This window comes from Squalius cephalus (genome assembly GCF_949319135.1).
Source record: "Squalius cephalus genome assembly, chromosome: 10".
Classification (NCBI taxonomy): Eukaryota; Metazoa; Chordata; class Actinopteri; order Cypriniformes; family Leuciscidae; genus Squalius; species Squalius cephalus.
In genome coordinates, this window is record NC_137131.1 from 28,641,184 (window position 1) to 28,659,864 (window position 18,681).

The following is an 18,681-nucleotide window of genomic DNA, read 5'->3' on the forward strand; positions in this document are numbered from 1 at the left end:
AATTAATTAAAGCTCAAACAGAGCTGAAATTACCTCAACATAAACTCAACATAATCACTGAATCCCCTACTACACGATGGGGTTCCAGACTCAACATGATTGAGAGAGTGCTTGACCAGGAAAAGGCCATTTCGCAGGTCCTGAAGGCAGACCGGAAGGCGAGGCATTTGGTCCCATCATGGCAAGACATTGACGTGATGGAGTCTGTGAAAAAAGCACTGAGTCCACTGAGAGACTTCACTGATGCACTCTCCGGTGAGGACTATGTGAGTGTGTCCTACGTAAAGCCAGTGCTTTATCTGTTGAAAGTTAACATCTTGAGCCTGAATGATGATGACACTGAACTAACAAAAACAATGAAGCAAACAATTCTCAATTACCTCACTGACAAATATCAGGATCCCACCACTGATGACCTGTTGGATATGGCTTCGCTTCTTGATCCCAGGTTCAAAACCCAATACATTGCCAGCGACAAGATAGACGGAATACAAGCCAGAGCTGTATCTGAGCTGGAGTCTTTGCTGACCGTACAGTATCCAGCAGCATCGGTTCAACAGCCTACATCTGCCTCCACATCACAGAGCCCTGACGCAGAACAAACCCCACACAAGAAAGTAAAGAAATCACTTGTCAGCTTTTTGAAAACCTCAGGTGGTGCAAGTGCATCTGCTGCAGTTTCAGGATCAACTTCCTTTTCTCTAAAAGAGGCAATAGAAGGGGAACTGAAGGGATACGTGTCCGAATGCAGAAAGTGAGGTGAATCCCTTGGAATGGTGGAAAGTCCATGAGGCAAACTTTCCAAGAATTAGCCAACTTGCTAAAAAGTACTTGTGCATTCCGGCCACAAGTGCTGCCTCAGAAAGAGCTTTTAGCACTGGTGGCAATATTGTCACATGCCAGAGGGCAACTCTCAAGCCAGGTAAAGTCAATCAACTGGTTTTCCTCTCTAAAAATTTGTGATTGGGATCAGTCATACTTTACGTTCTTAGGATATATACTTTGTAGGAATGTGAAAGGTTTGTTCTAAAGCTGCTAAGTTTAAAAGAGTCAGGATTCAGAAATATGTTTGCACCTTTGGTTGATTGTTTGGTTCCTGAATCACATTGCACTATTTATTGTGTTGTTTTACCTTTTGAAGCAAATGTTTATTTGGGGATTTATCCTATAACCTAGTCTCTGACTGTACTTAATTTATAACTAGTTAATATTTTTTATTTAAACATTTTTATTTAACTTTTTATGCTTACTTAATTGTTTTTGATGCATCTGTTTATCTATATTTTTCATGCTAGATGCTACCTCAAAAAAATAGAAAGATAAAGACATGCTGACATGGGTTTTGCTCAGGGTCAGTCTACTGACTGTTACAGCTGTTGCCAATGTTTTTTTTTTTTTTTTTTTTTTTTAAACAATGTTCATTTTGTGATGAGAAGTCTGATTGTAATGCAAGTCCTGTTGACTGTTCTTACTTTGCACAATTGCACTTCCATTAAATATACACTTGATTAAAATATGCTACTTTTTTTTTTCCCTTTTATGTTTTGTTACCTTGTATGGCTATATTTTTTAAATGGGGATATACGTTTGCTTGTATTGCGGCTCAGTAATTTGCAAAATAGTCTTAAAAAGCAACATGAAAAAGAATCGTGATAAAATCGTTAATCGTGATTTTTCCTGAAAAAATCGTGATATGATATTTTTTCCATATCGCCCACCCCTAGCTGTGACACCTGAAACAGAACACCTGTCACAATACCTGGCTCGTCTTGATTTAGTGAGTACAGTACAAGTCTCTACCGATTCGATGATAAACCTGAAAATTATTTAGCATGGCAGTCATTATTCAGTAATACTACTACAGGCTTAGGACTCACCTCCACTGAAATGTTAGATTTGCTGATTAAATGGCTCGGACCAGAGTCTGTGAAACATATCAAAAGGATTCGCTCTGTGCATGTCGGGAACCCAGATCTAGCACTTAAAAAGGCTTGGGATCGCTCTCCAAGAGTGCTACGCTGCGCCTGAAGTAATGGAGAAGTCTCTTTTTAAGAGATTGGATGAATTCCCAAGAATATCAACCAAAGATTAAGGGAAGCTGAGAGACTTAGGCGATCTTCTTATGGAAATCCAGGGTGCCAGAGAAGAAGGTTACCTCACAGGATTGGCCTACCTGGATATCGCCAGAGGCATTGGGCCCATCGTGGAGAAACTCCCTCACGGGCTACAGGAGAAATAGCTCTCAGTCGGCTGAAGATAAGAAAGAAGAAAACAACGGCTACTTCCCCCCATTCGATTTACTTTGCCGATTTCATCTGCGACGAAGCACGCCGGAGAAATGATCCCAGTTTCATCCTTCTATACGCCAGCAACAACGGACTGAAGTCAGACAAGGTAGTCTCAAATAATTATGGAAGAAAAATATCCGTTCACAAGACAGACATCTCTTCAGGTAAAGACCCACCTGCAAACTCACCTGAGAGAAAGCCCGAAAAACTATCCCATTATCTATCCCATAAACTATCCCACCAGAGAAAAACTATCCCATTCACAACAAACCACATTCGCTAAGGAAATGCAGAGTATTTAGAGGGAAGACTCTTGAAGAAAGAAAGAGCATTCTCAAGGAGAATGGAATTTATTTCAAGTTCTGCAAATCAGCTAGTCATCTTGCAAGAGACTGTAGAGCAACAGTAAAGTGCCTGGAGTGCGACAGCGACCTACATCATGCTGCTATGCATCCAGGTCCACCACCTCAAGTCTACAGAAGGCCTACACCCCCACCAGACAATGGCAGAGAGGAAGAGGAACATGCTAGCGACAGCACAGCCATCTCCTCAAACTGCACCCAGGTATGTGGTCCAGATACCAGATACAGCAAGATCCTGCTCGAAGATCTGTCTGGTACGAATATACCCTCAAGGTCAACGTGAGAAGGCAACCAACATGTAGTTTCAATTTTGATATTTTTAGGTCAAACCGTTCTTGTCTGTCAGTCATTTAAAGGGTAACTAAACCCTAAACCAACTTTTTTTAGTTAATGATCTGTAAGAATGGGGCTTTATTAGTGCTGTTCATTGATTCGAGTAACTTTTTTGACATTTGAGTATAAAGTGTTTTAATTCTACAATATATGGTGTAAAAACGTCTGAGTGCTGCCCTCTTAAGGTTGAACGGTGGCTACTGCAGTTGAATTTTCCTATTGGATGTTGCGGTGGCAGGTGACGTAAGTGGTGGCACGTGACGTAAGCAGGTTCCAGCTCACCACGCCCTCCCTTGGTACGTGCTCACCACGCCCTTGGATGAGCTAGCGTAGATTTATCTGTATTTAGTACAGTGGTAGGTGTAGTGTTGCTGGTTGCAACAGCACTGCTGGACTGCATAGCTTTCCAGCAGACTTGGAAATTAGGCGCCAGTGGTTGCATGCACTTGGCCTGGAAGACCATGAGTGTGAAACCTGCATTTTACGCGGAATTGCTTTTCCAACGCAATAGAGGTGGAAATGGGCTTCTCCACACAGCTCGCACTGAAAAGCGACGCAGTGCCAAACGCTGCTCCTCCTGCGTGGACTCCACCACCGCAGCGGCGTCTTGATGTGAGTGATCTTATATATATCACAATTTATGGTTAGGCTAAAGTTAATCCTCTGGGGTCAACAAACGCGCCAGCGCATTTTGCTGGATTTTTTCACATAGCGGCAAAATATGAAAATGCCTATAGAGAGCGCGCGCTATTGACATCAACTCGATAAAACTCATCAGATGCATGTACTTTACGTCGTTTTGCGACCCTGTGAGTCACTCTCCATTTTAGAGAGTCTGACAGCAGGTCTCAGGTGCACGCCCTCCCGCTCACGGTTCGTCCCCTCTATCTCCACTGGGGTCTGCCCACTTTTCTAACATTTTTCAAATATTGCCAGTGGGTGGAGTCAGGCTCTGACCAGGGGTTTAGTTACCCTTAAATGCAGGTCTGTGGTCACTGTCTCAAAGAGCATGCACAGAGTCCAAATTAAAACAATTCCCCATCGTCCAAATTAAACAATTCCCCATTGTAAGTACACATTGATGGCCTAAGACACGAAACGAGCGGTTTGTGTGAGAAAACGAACAGTATTTATATCGTTTTTACCTCTTATACACAGCCACGTCCAAGTGATCTGATGGCGCGCGCATCCTGGTATGTGACGTGTATGCAGACTGGTGCATCACAGCATGTATGATGGCGCTGTTGCTTTAAGTGGTGATTTGTGAGGATGATGTGTTGTCTTGGGTTTTGCGGGGTGTCCGCTGTCTCTAGCAGGTGTTGTGTGATGTCCATTGTCTCCAATGGGTGTTGTATGATGTCCATCATATCTTACCAGACCTGTATGACCTCCATTAAATGGTGTGCTGATGTGGGTAACATCCCTGAATTTAGCATAGTTGCTGAAGAATGTCCTTTTCGGTGCTGTGTTATGCTCAGATGGTCTGTTATGGGTTTCAACCTCTTCCTGCCCTTCCTGTAACTGTAAGTTGCGTTCTGATGGAGGATTCCATGTGACGTAGCTCCCTTCTGACAATGCTGCCTCAGGTAATGTTGCATGGGCAGATGCTTGAGTTCGTGCTACGTTATGTTCAGCATGTGCTTCAACATATTCGTTAGTGCGTGTTACAATTTCATTTTGTAATTTGTTTGAGAAGATACATTTTTGACATACAGTCTTTTTGACATTCAATCAAGACATACAGTCTTGATTGAATCTTCTAGATCTAGTTCGGCCGCTTCTAATGCCTCAGCTTGGGCAATAGCTGCGACTGCCTCTCTTTGAAGTTCAAGTGCGCCTAGTTCGGCTTCCAGCTTTGATTTCCCTAATTGTAGCTCTGCTTCCTTCTCTGCCCTTTGTACCTTCAGCTCTGCTTCTTTCTCAGCAAACGCTGCTCATGCCTTCGCCGCCTCTGCTTTAGCGCGCGCCCTTACTGCAGCGCTCAATGAGTGAGAGCTCTTTGATTTTCTTGAGCGCGCAGACGCATTGTTCGTCCTTTCTGATTCCATTTTACTCATCTTGCTTATCTACTTGCTTCTCAAGACGTTGAAACCCCAGCTGGATTACGCTTTGTCACTGTACTGTTCTCGCTGAGGTGTAACAACTCCAACTAAACAGTGAGCTAAACTCTCTCTATTCATGAACATGAAGAAATCCTGAGTTATTTGTATGCAGATTTATTTTCTTCAAACTGTACTGAATCCATACATATGGAACGAGTGATGAGAGAGTGAAACTAGGAAACAAACAGCAAAATACTAAAATTAGCTAAGCCACCTAGCTTTCATGAACATTACTTTTACAGCACAAAATCAATATGCTTAAGTTAAATTAGTCAGAACAAAGATTATATATATACATACAAGCGATGCTTCTGCTGGGGAGTCAACAGGCAGGATGAATTTTTTTCTGACACAATGACGTCTGGATTTTTTTTAACCCGTCTGCCGTTTCTAATGCGTTTCCTACTTTCTGTTTTAGCTCAGTAAACAAACGTCAAAACAAGGCATGAAACTGAAAGTATACCAAATTAAAAGCATAAAAATTAAACTTAAATACCTGAAGGGCAGAACAAGACCTTTTATTGTACTAATCGGAGTAAAAACTATTCAAAGGAGTATCTTTAGGCAGGAGAGGATCTGGAAATGTAGCCTGAGAAAAACTTGTAAGTATCTGAAGAAAATGCTGCTTTGGAATTGAAAATGTGTCCCTAAGCTGTTGAAAAGCAAATGTGCCATCAATATATAAATCACAAAATGTATTAAGGCCACAACTAGACCAAAATAAAATAGCACTGTCCAACATGGAGAGAGAAAAGACTTGATTAGTGGCTATCGGAGCATGGACTGAGTATGACTGTAATTGAGCCCTAGTCTTAAGAGTGGTCTTAACTATCAGATTCTTAGCAAAAGGTGAGGTAGAAGAATGTGAGAATGTACTAAAGCATTCAGTGAGCTGGGTTTAGTGGAATTTGCTTCCATCTTAAGCCATGAAGGAAGAGACTCTACATTTTTATTTTGAAGCCAACATTTTAAAATCTGTAATATTGGTGGCCCAATAATAGAACCTCAGGTTAGGGAATGCCAAACCCCCCAATGGCTTGTGTATTTGTAAATATACTTTACGTAACCTGAGGATAAACCAGATAAAGCCCACTATCTTGCAGTCTAAATCTTAAAAAAAAAAACTTTTCCCAGACTGCAAGGAAGAAACAGCTACATGAAGTTCTTCGATAGTAATTCGTTTTCCTAATTTCTCTGAAGATGATTGTTCAATGCAAACATTTATTTAACTGAATCGCAGCCTTTGTGGTTTCACAATAGCACTATGATATATTATGATTTTTAAATGGTTTTAATATATCGTGCAGTCTTTTAAAACTGTCTAATAATGCGGTTCATGGATTCGCATCCGTGGAATGTGCCACTCCCGGTATTTTGCCCGGTTAATTGACACAGGAAAATTGCTATAGAGTATTTTTTTAAATCGAGTAATCGAATTTAATCAAGGAATCCTTACAGCCCTAATAGTTTGGTCAGTTAGTTGATCTAACATGGCTTAACTAGTATTTAAACAGCTTTTACTAAATGAAAATAAATCATTTGGCTATTGTAATTCCCTTTTCTTGCAAAAAAAAAAAAAAATTGGATGACTCGTAATTTCCTACTTCTAAATTCTGAAAAAACAGAGTTTCTAATTATTGGACAAAAAACTTCCTCACGTAATAACCTAGAATACTGTCTAACACTTGATGGCTGCTCTGTTAAGTCTTCGTCGTCGGTTAGGAACCTGGGTGTGCTCTTTGATACCAATCTTTCATTTGAAAGTCACGTGTCTAGTATCTGTAAAACTGCATTTTTCCATCTTAAAAATATATCTAAATTACGCCAATGCTCTCATTGACAAATGCGGAACAATTAGTTCATGCGTTCATGACCTCAAGGCTAGATTATTGCAATGCTCTACTGGGTGGTTGCCCTGCACGTTTAATAAACAAACTACAGCTGGTTCAAAACGCAGCAGCTCGAGTTCTTACCAGAACCAGGAAGTATGACCATATTAGCCCGGTTCTGTCAAAACTGCATTGGCTCCCTATTAAACATCGCATAAATTTTAAAATATTGCTGATTACTTACAAAGCACTAAATGGTTTAGCTCCGCAGTACTTGAGCGAGCTCTTAACGCATTATAGTCCTTCACGTCTATTGCGATCTCAAAATTCCGGCCAGTTGATAATACCTAGAATATCAAAATCGACTGCTGGCGGTAGATCCTTCTCCTATTTAGCACCAAAACTCTGGAACAGTCTTCCTACCATTGTCCGGGAAGCAGACACACTCTGTCAGTTCAAAGCCAGATTAAAGACACATCTCTTTGACCTAGCATTCACATAATACATTATAGACTTCTATAATTTAATGTTAGGCTGCATAGATTAGGTCAGCCGGAACCGGGAACACTTCCCATAAATCCTGATGTACTCGTTACATCATGAGAAGAATGGCATCTACGCTAATTTTAGTGTCTGTGTTTATCCCGAGGTTTTCCTGCAGCCTGCCGGATCCGGGCCGTATCCAGATCTGACGAAGGACCTTCACCTGGACCTGATGACAACGCAGTGCTGAAGTGCCAACTAGTCTCTCCCTATGGAGGATCCCTCTACCACTCTACAGATAAGGCGTTGTCGGGAAATTCGTTTCGCGTTCCTACCCCAAAGCAACAAAATAAAATAAAATTCTTTATCAAAATTTATAAGGAAAGACAAGTACTTTGTTTAGGCTTGGCTTGTAGGGAATTCCAAACCTGCGTATTTTCAAACGCACATAACTATAGAACCCACTCTAAATGCGCATGTGAACACCATCAGCGTTTCTCACAGGTTCGCGTTTAAAGTCTGTGTAGAGGGAATGGTGTCGTCTTAGCGGCCCCTAATTTAATAACAAATGATCGTTGCGACGGAAGCAAATCAATCAAAACTAACTTTAGATGGAAAATAACTTAACTCTGCTATAAAGCCAAAACAATCTCTGTTACCTTAAATTATACGCTTATCTCTGTGAAGCTGCTTTGAAACAATCTACGTTGTTAAAAGCGCTATATAAATGAAGATGACTTGACTTGACTTGCTCTTGATCATTTGATTATTTTTTTTATTTTTTTGTTTTTTCTTTCAGTTAAAAAGAATGTTTAGAAAAGAAGTGGGAAAGAAAATTCCAGAAAATGCAGACTCACAGAGTAACAATTCACAGTCAACAGAGAAAACGGACAGCATAGAAGGTACTGCACTGTTTTATTCACTTTTAAACCACAAACTGAACTGATTTGTCAGCATGGTCCATGTAATTGTTTCTTCAATATCCTATACAAATATGTCAATACATATTGTCAATATGTCAATATATACAAATATATTTTGTACCATGTCTTATGCTCCAGGTGAAAAGAGATCAGTGCAGGAACAGGATTGTTCTGATGATAATTCTATTCCATGCTACCCCAACAATGGTCCTGTTCCATGCCAAGATGCTCTGGAGGAGCGAAAAGAGCCACCATTGGATGCTCTTCAGGGACAATGGGCCCATTTGGGAGACCAAGAGTCAGATGAGGAGCCAGGTGATGATACAGATGATACCAGCTCTGTCACTTCCTCTGCCAGCTCTACGGCCTCACTGCAGAGTGGCCCAACCCGAAAAAAGAGCATTCCTCTCTCTATCCGCAACCTAAAGAGAAAACACAAGAAGAAGAGGACTAAGTTTTCACGCGAGTTTAAACCAGGAGACAGGTGAATGAATGTTTTTGATTTGTGAGTTCAGAAATTATCATGCCGTGCCAGATAAGTTGTAAATCATAGTGCAATACCTGCAGGTTCACCCTTAATATCCCTGCAGGTTCACCCTTAATATCCTTCAGTCCTAACTGACAGAATTGATCATTAATTCTAAATAACTGAATGATTTTCTTGACCTTTGACACTGGATATGGTTATAAGGAATGTTTCACATATACTGTGTGTCAGGGAATGGGTAGTGTTTTTTTCTTGTTTTTTTGGTGCCCAATTAAAAACAATTAGGAGATTAGAAAGTCCAGGAAACCATTGAAAAACATTTGAACACTGAATGCAGACAACTGAAGCAGTCAGCACTCGTATTATTTTTATGAGCCATGTCTATTTTAATGATTTAGTCAAAACGAGTAACAAGCGAACTCTGTCTAAAAGTTGCTCACTTGGAGTAGTTACTGCAATAAGATCTGACCCAATGACTAAACAGCAAATAATTTACTTTAGGTGATAATAAACATACTAATTAATGCAGGAACAGTGCATTTCAGTGCAATGTCATTATAATCAAATCATTAAGTTGAATTGCAACTAAAATTGTAAAAATTATGATTACGATTTCCATCCGTTTTGATCATTTTGTTTTGTGGTCCTAGGGATGCAACAAAGTCAAAATAGCATTTTGATGTGCATACAGAGAGACTAAGGACAGTATAATGAAACCTTACCTTGTTGAGCTCTGTATCTGCTCACCTGTCTCTCATAGTATGGAGATGGCTGAGGAGACGTGTGGTATTATATTACTCTGGCAAAACATTGATTTTTTTTTTAATGTCTTTGTACTTTTGAAAATGTTCTTGATGTGCATATATATTATCTATGCCATTTATTTCCAGCTCAATAGAAGAGATCCAAAATGGATCATATTAACAAAACAAAAACACAAATAACACTCCTTTTTAATATTAGGGTGTTCACATTTGTAGTTTAGTTCGCGGCAGGAATCCCTCCGTCACACACACAAACGATCTGCTGCGAGGAGACGTGGTTCTGATGCCTGTACCTAACTGTGATGGCAACATCATGACTATAACGAGAAAAAAACTATATGCGTGTGCACTCTGTCCTTTTTAGGGTATTTGGTTTGTTTACATGTCTTTGCTCCGTGTTGCTTTCATATATCATTAGAACCGTTTGTTAGTTTGGAAGAGGATTGAGACCCATTTTTTCAGCATTCTCAGTCCGCTTGTTTGGTGCGCATCAGGGTTCGGATGGCAGTGTTTGCACATTCAAATTAACCACACTAACACAGCAATCGCACCAGGTTTAAAGGTTGTATCAGCGATTTCAGGCCCAAAAAAGGCCCAAACATAAATGATCACATTCATCTAATCTTTCCTAACGATCCGCTAGCTGCCCGCCCCATAAGCAGGCCGTCAAAAAACCGATCACCGTTCCCACCAATCACCGACCTCACAACACCCACCCCCTGTCGGTGATTGGTGGGAACGGTGATCGTTTTTTTGACGGCCTGCTTATGGGGCGGGCAGCTAGCGCATCGTTAGGAAATATTAGATGAATGTGGATTTTTTGCCCCTGTCGGTGATTGGTTGGAACACTATTTATTTTGGTTTTGAGTGGTTGGTGAAACCATTTGTTTTTGTGTGCAGATCTCAGAGCCTAGGCTGCCTACAGAGACGCGTTTTTTTGACAGCCTGCTTATGGGGCGGGCAGCTAGCGGATCATTAGGAAAGATTAGATGAATGTGATCATTTATGTTTGGGCCTTTTTTGGGCCTGAAATCGCTGATACAACCTTTAATCGAACCAAACATGCCAAGTGTTAACACACCCTTAAAGACATATACGTGTTAATTGTTAAAGGAGAACTCCGGTCAATTTTAATATTGAGCTCATTTTTTTGTAAATTTGGAGTGCTGTCAGTACAGAGAACAACGACAAATATCGGTGTTGCCTACACCGTGTTATCCTCTTTTTAAAATGTGCACCCTTTTCATCTTTTTTGCATCTTTCACATCTACTGCAGTCAGATTCACCGTGTTCACTCTGAAGGAATCACTCACATGGCTGGGCACTTGTAATGACACATCAAGGATGTTAAGAGGCTAAAAGCAGGTTTAAAACTTGCCCCATTGAAGTCAACAGGGTGCAAATTTTAAAAAGAGGATAACACGGTGTAGGCAACACCGATTTTTGTCGTTGTTCTCTGTACTGATAGCACTCCAAATTTACAAAAAAATTAGATCAATGTTAAAATTGACCGGAGTTCTCCTTTAAGGACTTGTTCAAGACCATGTTAATTGTTTATATTTAACAAGAATAATATTTTAAGACTTGCACCTCATCAGACATGGAACAAATATTTTGCATCAAAATTAATCTGGCCTCTGGGACAGATCTGCATTGAAGTCACATAAGCGTAATCCTGTATATGTTACACTTACATGCAGGTTTGAGTTTACGGACATGTTGACAACATGACAATTACAACATGATACAAAACCATTAAATCCAAATAACTCAATTCATGCACAAAGAATGGGCTCTGATGTTTAGATTTACATCAAATTGTTTTCATTGAAGTCGCAAAAACTGAATTGCATTGTGAAAGGTTCATGAAACAATCTTTGCTGAAATGTGCAACACAATCTGTTAATCAGATGGTCAGATATTATGATATGACCCCTTCTCTGTCAAATTAAATAAGACTTCAATTAGAATATACTCTTAAATGGTATGTCTGTTTGTGCATAGGGTGGCAGTTGAGGTTGTCTCCACTGTAACCTCTGCAGATGTGATGTGGAAGGATGGTAGATTAGAGACAGGGATCCGCTCCAATGACCTGATCCCTATCCAGCACTTGGACAACCATGAGTTCTGCCCGGGAGACTATCTTCTAGACAAACGACGTATGTTCTTTTTATAACACAGTTGTCATTTTCAATATGGCTCTTAATTGTGTCATGCCTTTGTTTGTTGGAGCATGCTTATGTATCAGTAAAGTCCTTATATTAGGTTGATTACAATTGAATTGGCAAATAGGTAATCTAATCTAATCTAACTTGTTTAGATTTTGCACTTTACTCACTTAAAATAAACCCTGTTGATTTTGGCTCCTGCAGCCCAGGCTCTTCATGATCCAGGCATCTATGGGGTGATTCAGTCAGGTGATCATAAGGCCAGAACCTGTGTAGTCAAATGGGTCAAGCTCAATGCTGCAGGCGACAATGTTGAGGTATTTTTTATATTTTCATTATGAGGTGTTTGGGATTGTCTGTTTTCATATTGTTTAACAAATTAATCTTGTATATGTAGGTGATTGGGGAGGAGGAGGACGTTAGTGTTTATGACATTGCTGATCATCCAGATTTCCATTTTCATACAACGGATATTGTCATAAGGATCGGCAACTCTGACACAGAGGACTGTGAAAATGAGGTACATATATAATTTTGCATAGAAAATTGTAAAACTTTTCCAGGCTTATCACATTGCCAGTGTGCATTTAAGTTTGAGTGTAAAATGTAACTCCCCATTGTAATTTTTGTTATTCAATGCACCTAGTAATTTTTTTTTTATTTAACCCTCTGGGGACCACAAACGCGCCCGTGCGTTTTGCTCGTTTTTTTTTTTTAGCAATGAAAATAAACACTAAATGCTCTGTTAATTTTGATCTTTCATTTTCGTGTAATACATCAATCGATCCTGTTCAGTTTCTATTTTTTTTTCTGTATACTCACAATAAAAATAAAGTGTTTTGCTTTTTGACAAATAAAGAAAAATTAACATGATGCGATTTCTGCCTTCTCTCTGTCAGTAAACTCCCATTTGAAACGCGTTCGAAAATGATCTATAACTCCGCGAAAATTCAGTCAAACAGGCAAACAGACCCACGGGCATAAAGCTTGAGATCGCATCTTTTAAATGAAGTCATTTATATAAAAAACAAATATTATCAGCTTCTGTAATCTGTATAAAAAGAGAGCGACTCCTGTCGAGCTCATTACGAGCTAATTCACAGTAATTTGACCACTCCCCGGAGAGCGCGTGCTATTCAAACGCAAATTCTGAGAACTATTTCAGAGCTGTGAAACGCCCACATCAGCTGTAAACAAAGCGCGTCGCGACTCCTCGCGAGTGAGACATTATAGCCTACCTTATGGAGAAAAGTTTCCTCAGAACAGTGCTGATGAGGAGCAATATCTCCTGATATGAGGAGCAGATTCCGCTGAGGAGTGAGGTAGGCTGTTTTCGTTTCTCACGTGTGGAATAACGTTATGGAATAACGTTAGTGTAGGCCTATGTAAACCGCAAAAAGATTAATCGCATTTCTATAATATGACTCGCCTTTCTGTGAGATGAATGAAGGGGACATATTTGTAAAGACTGTTTAGCCTAAATATGAATCGCGCGTCTGTGTGTGAAAGAATAAACTGCTTTGCTATAGCCTACTGAGATGAGTAAAAATCGACTGGAATATGTTGAAATAAAATGTATTTGTATTGCAACATATTAAACTGCAAAAAAAATACTATTTTTGTCAAAAATAAATTCATAGACTAAGATGTTAGATGTTCCAATGTTGGCTATATTCAAACTAATGAATACATATGATAAAATGTAGGCCTATAAGCTTTTCTTTTCTTTTTTTTTTTTTACAAAGAAAGAGTACACTTGAAATATTGTTGAAATTGTAATTATTGTTGTAATTGTAACATTTTTAATAAAATAGCAAAACATATTTACAAGAGAGATGTAAGCGAAATCTTAAATGGTCAATATACCGGTAAGTCTTCTTCTAAATACATCTTTTGTCCTTGCATTGTGGCTCAGTCAGTGTCACACCTGAATGAATGGCTAATTATGCAGAGTGGGTGGGACATTGTAATCTAAGGTGTAAACTGCTCCTCCCCCTCGCATATTGGCTTTCCAAGCAAAACCTGTTTTACACCATTTAAATCAATGTATTTTTTTTTTTGTGAACGATAAAGCAAGACTATTTTCACATAATTTTGAAGCTAGAACTCAAAGGGACAACATCCATTAGTCAAAAGTCTTGTGGACACATATTTAATATGTGTTTTGTGGTCTTAATTCAGCAACTTTCATTTTAATTTTTTCCAATAACCACGCATAAACATTATTCTCTTAAAAATACAAACATCTACATACACGTTGCTCGCATATTATGGTAGCCCTGTTTGTGCTATATAGAGTGAATTTACACCTTTGCCATTAACATGTTTATAAATAACTGAAAAAAGCACAAATGTCAAGGCATGTCAGAACATCTCAAGGACCCCAAAAACAGCTTGGTCCCCAGAGGGATAAAGTAAAACTTTTTATTATTTGATATAAGTGGACAAAATGACTTGGTGCTCTTATAAGGTTGTTTGATAGTTCTATCTTTTTTTTTTTTGCAATTTTTGAAATTGTCTCCATGTCATTTTCTCAACTGTCCATGTAGAGATCTGTTGGCCAAGTGTGCAGGGTGGATCTGAGCAGTAAAGTGGAGGTTGTGTGGGCTGATAATTCAAAGACTATTGTCCTGCCACAGGTATGCACCAGTCTATCGAGCCATTCAATTTTAAACTGATAAAGTATTTGCTACTGAATATGCACACACCCACCTATGGGTGTGGGTACCCTGGAACTAACACTAATTTATTCTTTCTCTCTTAGCACTTGTATAATGTAGAGTCTGAGATTGAAGAAACATATTATGACTCTGCAGAAGGCAGCAGTAGTGGTGCCTCATCTGAAGAATGGGAAGATGAGAGTGATAGCTGGGAGACAGATAATGGACAAGTGGAAGAGGAACCAGGTGGTGGGGAAACCATCCCAGTCTCATCCCAGTCCCCCAACATAGGTGTCACTTCTGATGGCAAAACCCATGGCGTGCATGCTTCCACGACTACAGACTCACCAGGAGCTGTCTCCACACCTGAACTTCCTGGAGGTAATGAATCTCTTACAATTATATTGCTGGATTATTAAGGATCAGATAAAGTGTTCACTCTGGTCCATTCACATTGTTTTACAGGAGGAAAAAATGGATACAGAAAATGTAGTATTTTGCCATCTTAAGTGAGATTCCATTCTGTAGGGAGTATACAGATGGTACTCAACCAGAATGCGTTTTTTAAAAAAAAATTATATATACCATGGACTGCTTTGACAGTAGCCAACTTATACCCCGTATAAAAAAAATAAAACAAAAGTCTTAATATGTATTATGTAATTTTCTCCTTGTAATAATAAAAAAAAAAAAAACTATAGAAATGCGAATTATATAGGCTACACATTTGCAAGGGCGTATTAAGAGTTAAAGCGTAGTTTATAGGCTACTTGAGTTAGGCTTTGCATGGGAGTATTAAGAGTGATTAGACAATAGCTTAGTGGGCAGCTTAATAACACGTGGTGCATGTGCACTGTGCTCAAGGCGATCCAAGTTCGAGTCCCAGTTCAAGGTTTTGGTTTCCCAAGCCAACGTCAGTTTGTTGTCTAGTTTAATAATTGTCACAAATAAGAACGTTTGAAAGGTACATTTATTGATTCAATTCAATTTATTGAACACTTTTCGGAGCATTGTTATTCATTGTCTGTCATTTTTATTAGTAGTAGGTTATGTTTATTTTTAATTGATAGGCTAGGCCTGCTTATTATGACCGCCGCTAGCGTAGCTAGCGAAAGCGGTCATATAGGGATTGTCAAAGTTTTTTTTTTTTTTTTTTCCCGTCACCTTACTGAATTTTTCGTCAACGATACCAGGGACACCGAAGCACCGGGGAACATGAAATTTGGTGGGCATGTAGCCCCACTAGACTTCTAAGGAAAAATTTCGTTTGGTCCCCGGGGGCCACTCCCCCCCCCGCGCTGGGCCCCCCCAAACCCCAAAAAATGCAGTTTTTCCTAAATAACTACCTGAACCGTGGCACCGAGGATGAAGAAATTTTTATGGTATGTTGGTCTACTAGACTTTTACGGAAAAATTTCGTTTGGTCCCCGGGGGCCACTTCCCCCCCCGCGCTGGGGCCCCCGTAAATTTTTCGTCAACGATACCTGGGACACCGAAGCACCGGGGAACATGAAATTTGGTGGGCATGTAGCCCCACTAGACTTCTAAGGAAAAATTTCGTTTGGTCCCCGGGGGCCACTCCCCCCCCGCGCTGGGCCCCCCCAAACCCCCAAAAATGCAGTTTTTCCTAAATAACTACCTGAACCGTGGCACCGAGGATGAAGAAATTTTTATGGTATGTTGGTCTACTAGACTTTTACGGAAAAATTTCGTTTGGTCCCCGGGGGCCACTTCCCCCCCCGCGCTGGGGCCCCCGTAAATTTTTCGTCAACGATACCAGGGACACCGAAGCACCGGGGAACATGAAATTTGGTGGGCATGTAGCCCCACTAGACTTCTAAGGAAAAATTTCGTTTGGTCCCCGGGGGCCACTCCCCCCCCCGCGCTGGGCCCCCCCAAACCCCAAAAAATGCAGTTTTTCCTAAATAACTACCTGAACCGTGGCACCGAGGATGAAGAAATTTTTATGGTATGTTGGTCTACTAGACTTTTACGGAAAAATTTCGTTTGGTCCCCGGGGGCCACTTCCCCCCCCCGCGCTGGGGCCCCCGTAAATTTTTCGTCAACGATACCAGGGACACCGAAGCACCGGGGAACATGAAATTTGGTGGGCATGTAGCCCCACTAGACTTCTAAGGAAAAATTTCGTTTGGTCCCCGGGGGCCACTCCCCCCCCGCGCTGGGCCCCCCCAAACCCCCAAAAATGCAGTTTTTCCTAAATAACTACCTGAACCGTGGCACCGAGGATGAAGAAATTTTTATGGTATGTTGGTCTACTAGACTTTTACGGAAAAATTTCGTTTGGTCCCCGGGGGCCACTTCCTCCCCCGCGCTGGGGCCCCCGTAATTTTTTCGTCAACGATACCAGGGACACCGAAGCACCGGGGAACATGAAATTTGGTGGGCATGTAGCCCCACTAGACTTCTAAGGAAAAATTTCGTTTGGTCCCCGGGGGCCACTTCCCCCCCCGCGCTGGGGCCCCCGTAAATTTTTCGTCAACGATACCAGGGACACCGAAGCACCGGGGAACATGAAATTTGGTGGGCATGTAGCCCCACTAGACTTCTAAGGAAAAATTTCGTTTGGTCCCCGGGGGCCACTCCCCCCCCGCGCTGGGCCCCCCCAAACCCCAAAAAATGCAGTTTTTCCTAAATAACTACCTGAACCGTGGCACCGAGGATGAAGAAATTTTTATGGTATGTTGGTCTACTAGACTTTTACGGAAAAATTTCATTTGGTCCCCGGGGGCCACTCCCCCCCCCCGCGCTGGGGCCCCCGTAAATTTTTCGTCAACAATACCAGGGACACCGAAGCACCGGGGAACATGAAATTTGGTGGGCATGTAGCCCCACTAGACTTCTAAGGAAAAATTTTGTTTGGTCCCCGGGGGCCACTCCCCACCCGCGCTGGGCCCCCCCAAACCCCAAAAAATGCAGTTTTTCCTAAATAACTACCTGAACCGTGGCACCGAGGATGAAGAAATTTTTATGGTATGTTGGTCTACTAGACTTTTACGGAAAAATTTTGTTTGGTCCCCGGGGGCCACTTCCCCCCCCCGCGCTGGGGCCCCCGTATATTTTTCGTCAACGATACCAGGGACACCGAAGCACCGGGGAACATGAAATTTGGTGGGCATGTATCCCCACTAGACTTCTAAGGAAAAATTTCGTTTGGTCCCCGGGGGCCACTCCCCCCCCCGCGCTGGGCCCCCCCAAACCCCCAAAAATGCAGTTTTTCCTAAATAACTACCTGAACCGTGGCACCGAGGATGAAGAAATTTTTATGGTATGTAGGGCCCACTCTTAAGGGCCCACATCAACCTAGCCCATAATCACTCATTTGTGATTTGCGCCCCTCCCATAAAAAATGAAAATGCAATATTATTCTGCTTTAATCGCCCCTATCTTCAGTGGAGATGTTCAGGACTGCACCATATTTCATGTGTATGATTAACTTGACATCCTCTGGGGGTATCCTCTGCTGAGTTTTGTAGAATTTCATCCATGGGGGGGGGTATAAAATAAATTCATTTATGTGCACATTTAGTGACTGTACACTCATCGGCCTGTAGATGGTGCTGTTGAGCGAAGGGTTGCTGGTTAGGGTGATACTGTCACACACACACATGCAGGAATACAAACAAACTCAAGCATGCACACACACTGACATCCACACGCACAGATACACACCCATACACACACATACAAATCCACATGCACAGACACACAAACACACACGCGCACACATGTACGCACACATACATACACGCACAGACACACACACACACACACAGACACACACATACACAAACACACACACACACACACACACACACACAGACAGACATGCACATACTATTACTTTTTTTAGGTATATACATAAACACGCAATACAGCCAAATAACTCCACGTCATTTATTTTTGTGGAAAGCCAGTGCAGGCCTGAGCGGCGGTCATATTTTGTACCGCGATGCGGTACATCTAGTTGACAACAACATTATAAATATTTGCTCTTAACCGATGCAACACTGGCGTCACGTGAACGGTAGCTAGAATGATAGTGAGAGGTGAAGTCATCATGTCAGCTGTGTGGCCAAGTGCAATTTATGCAATGTAAGCATTTCGAAAGGTGGCAGCAGCATTGGAAACTTCAACACCACAAACTTGATTAAACACTTGCAGAAGCATCATGGAAAGGACTATTCTGAATTTATACAGGCACAAGTGCCATTAAGAAAAGTGTGCCACATTTTTAAATAAAAATGAAGCAGCAGTCATGTTG

The 18,681-nt window shown here is 41.1% G+C and overlaps 1 protein-coding gene across 1 annotated transcript in view; it reads left to right on the top strand.

Annotated features, from left to right (window-relative positions):
* Positions 1–18,681, top strand: part of ube2o (ubiquitin-conjugating enzyme E2O) — a 115,171-nt gene that overhangs the window by 72,791 nt on the left and 23,699 nt on the right. Inside the window, exons 9-15 of the mRNA XM_079883251.1 lie at positions 8,197–8,299; positions 8,459–8,804; positions 11,576–11,730; positions 11,944–12,056; positions 12,137–12,259; positions 14,289–14,378; positions 14,504–14,780. Coding sequence (XP_079739377.1) covers positions 8,197–8,299; positions 8,459–8,804; positions 11,576–11,730; positions 11,944–12,056; positions 12,137–12,259; positions 14,289–14,378; positions 14,504–14,780 — 1,207 coding nt within the window. The remainder of the gene's footprint in view (positions 1–8,196; positions 8,300–8,458; positions 8,805–11,575; positions 11,731–11,943; positions 12,057–12,136; positions 12,260–14,288; positions 14,379–14,503; positions 14,781–18,681) is intronic.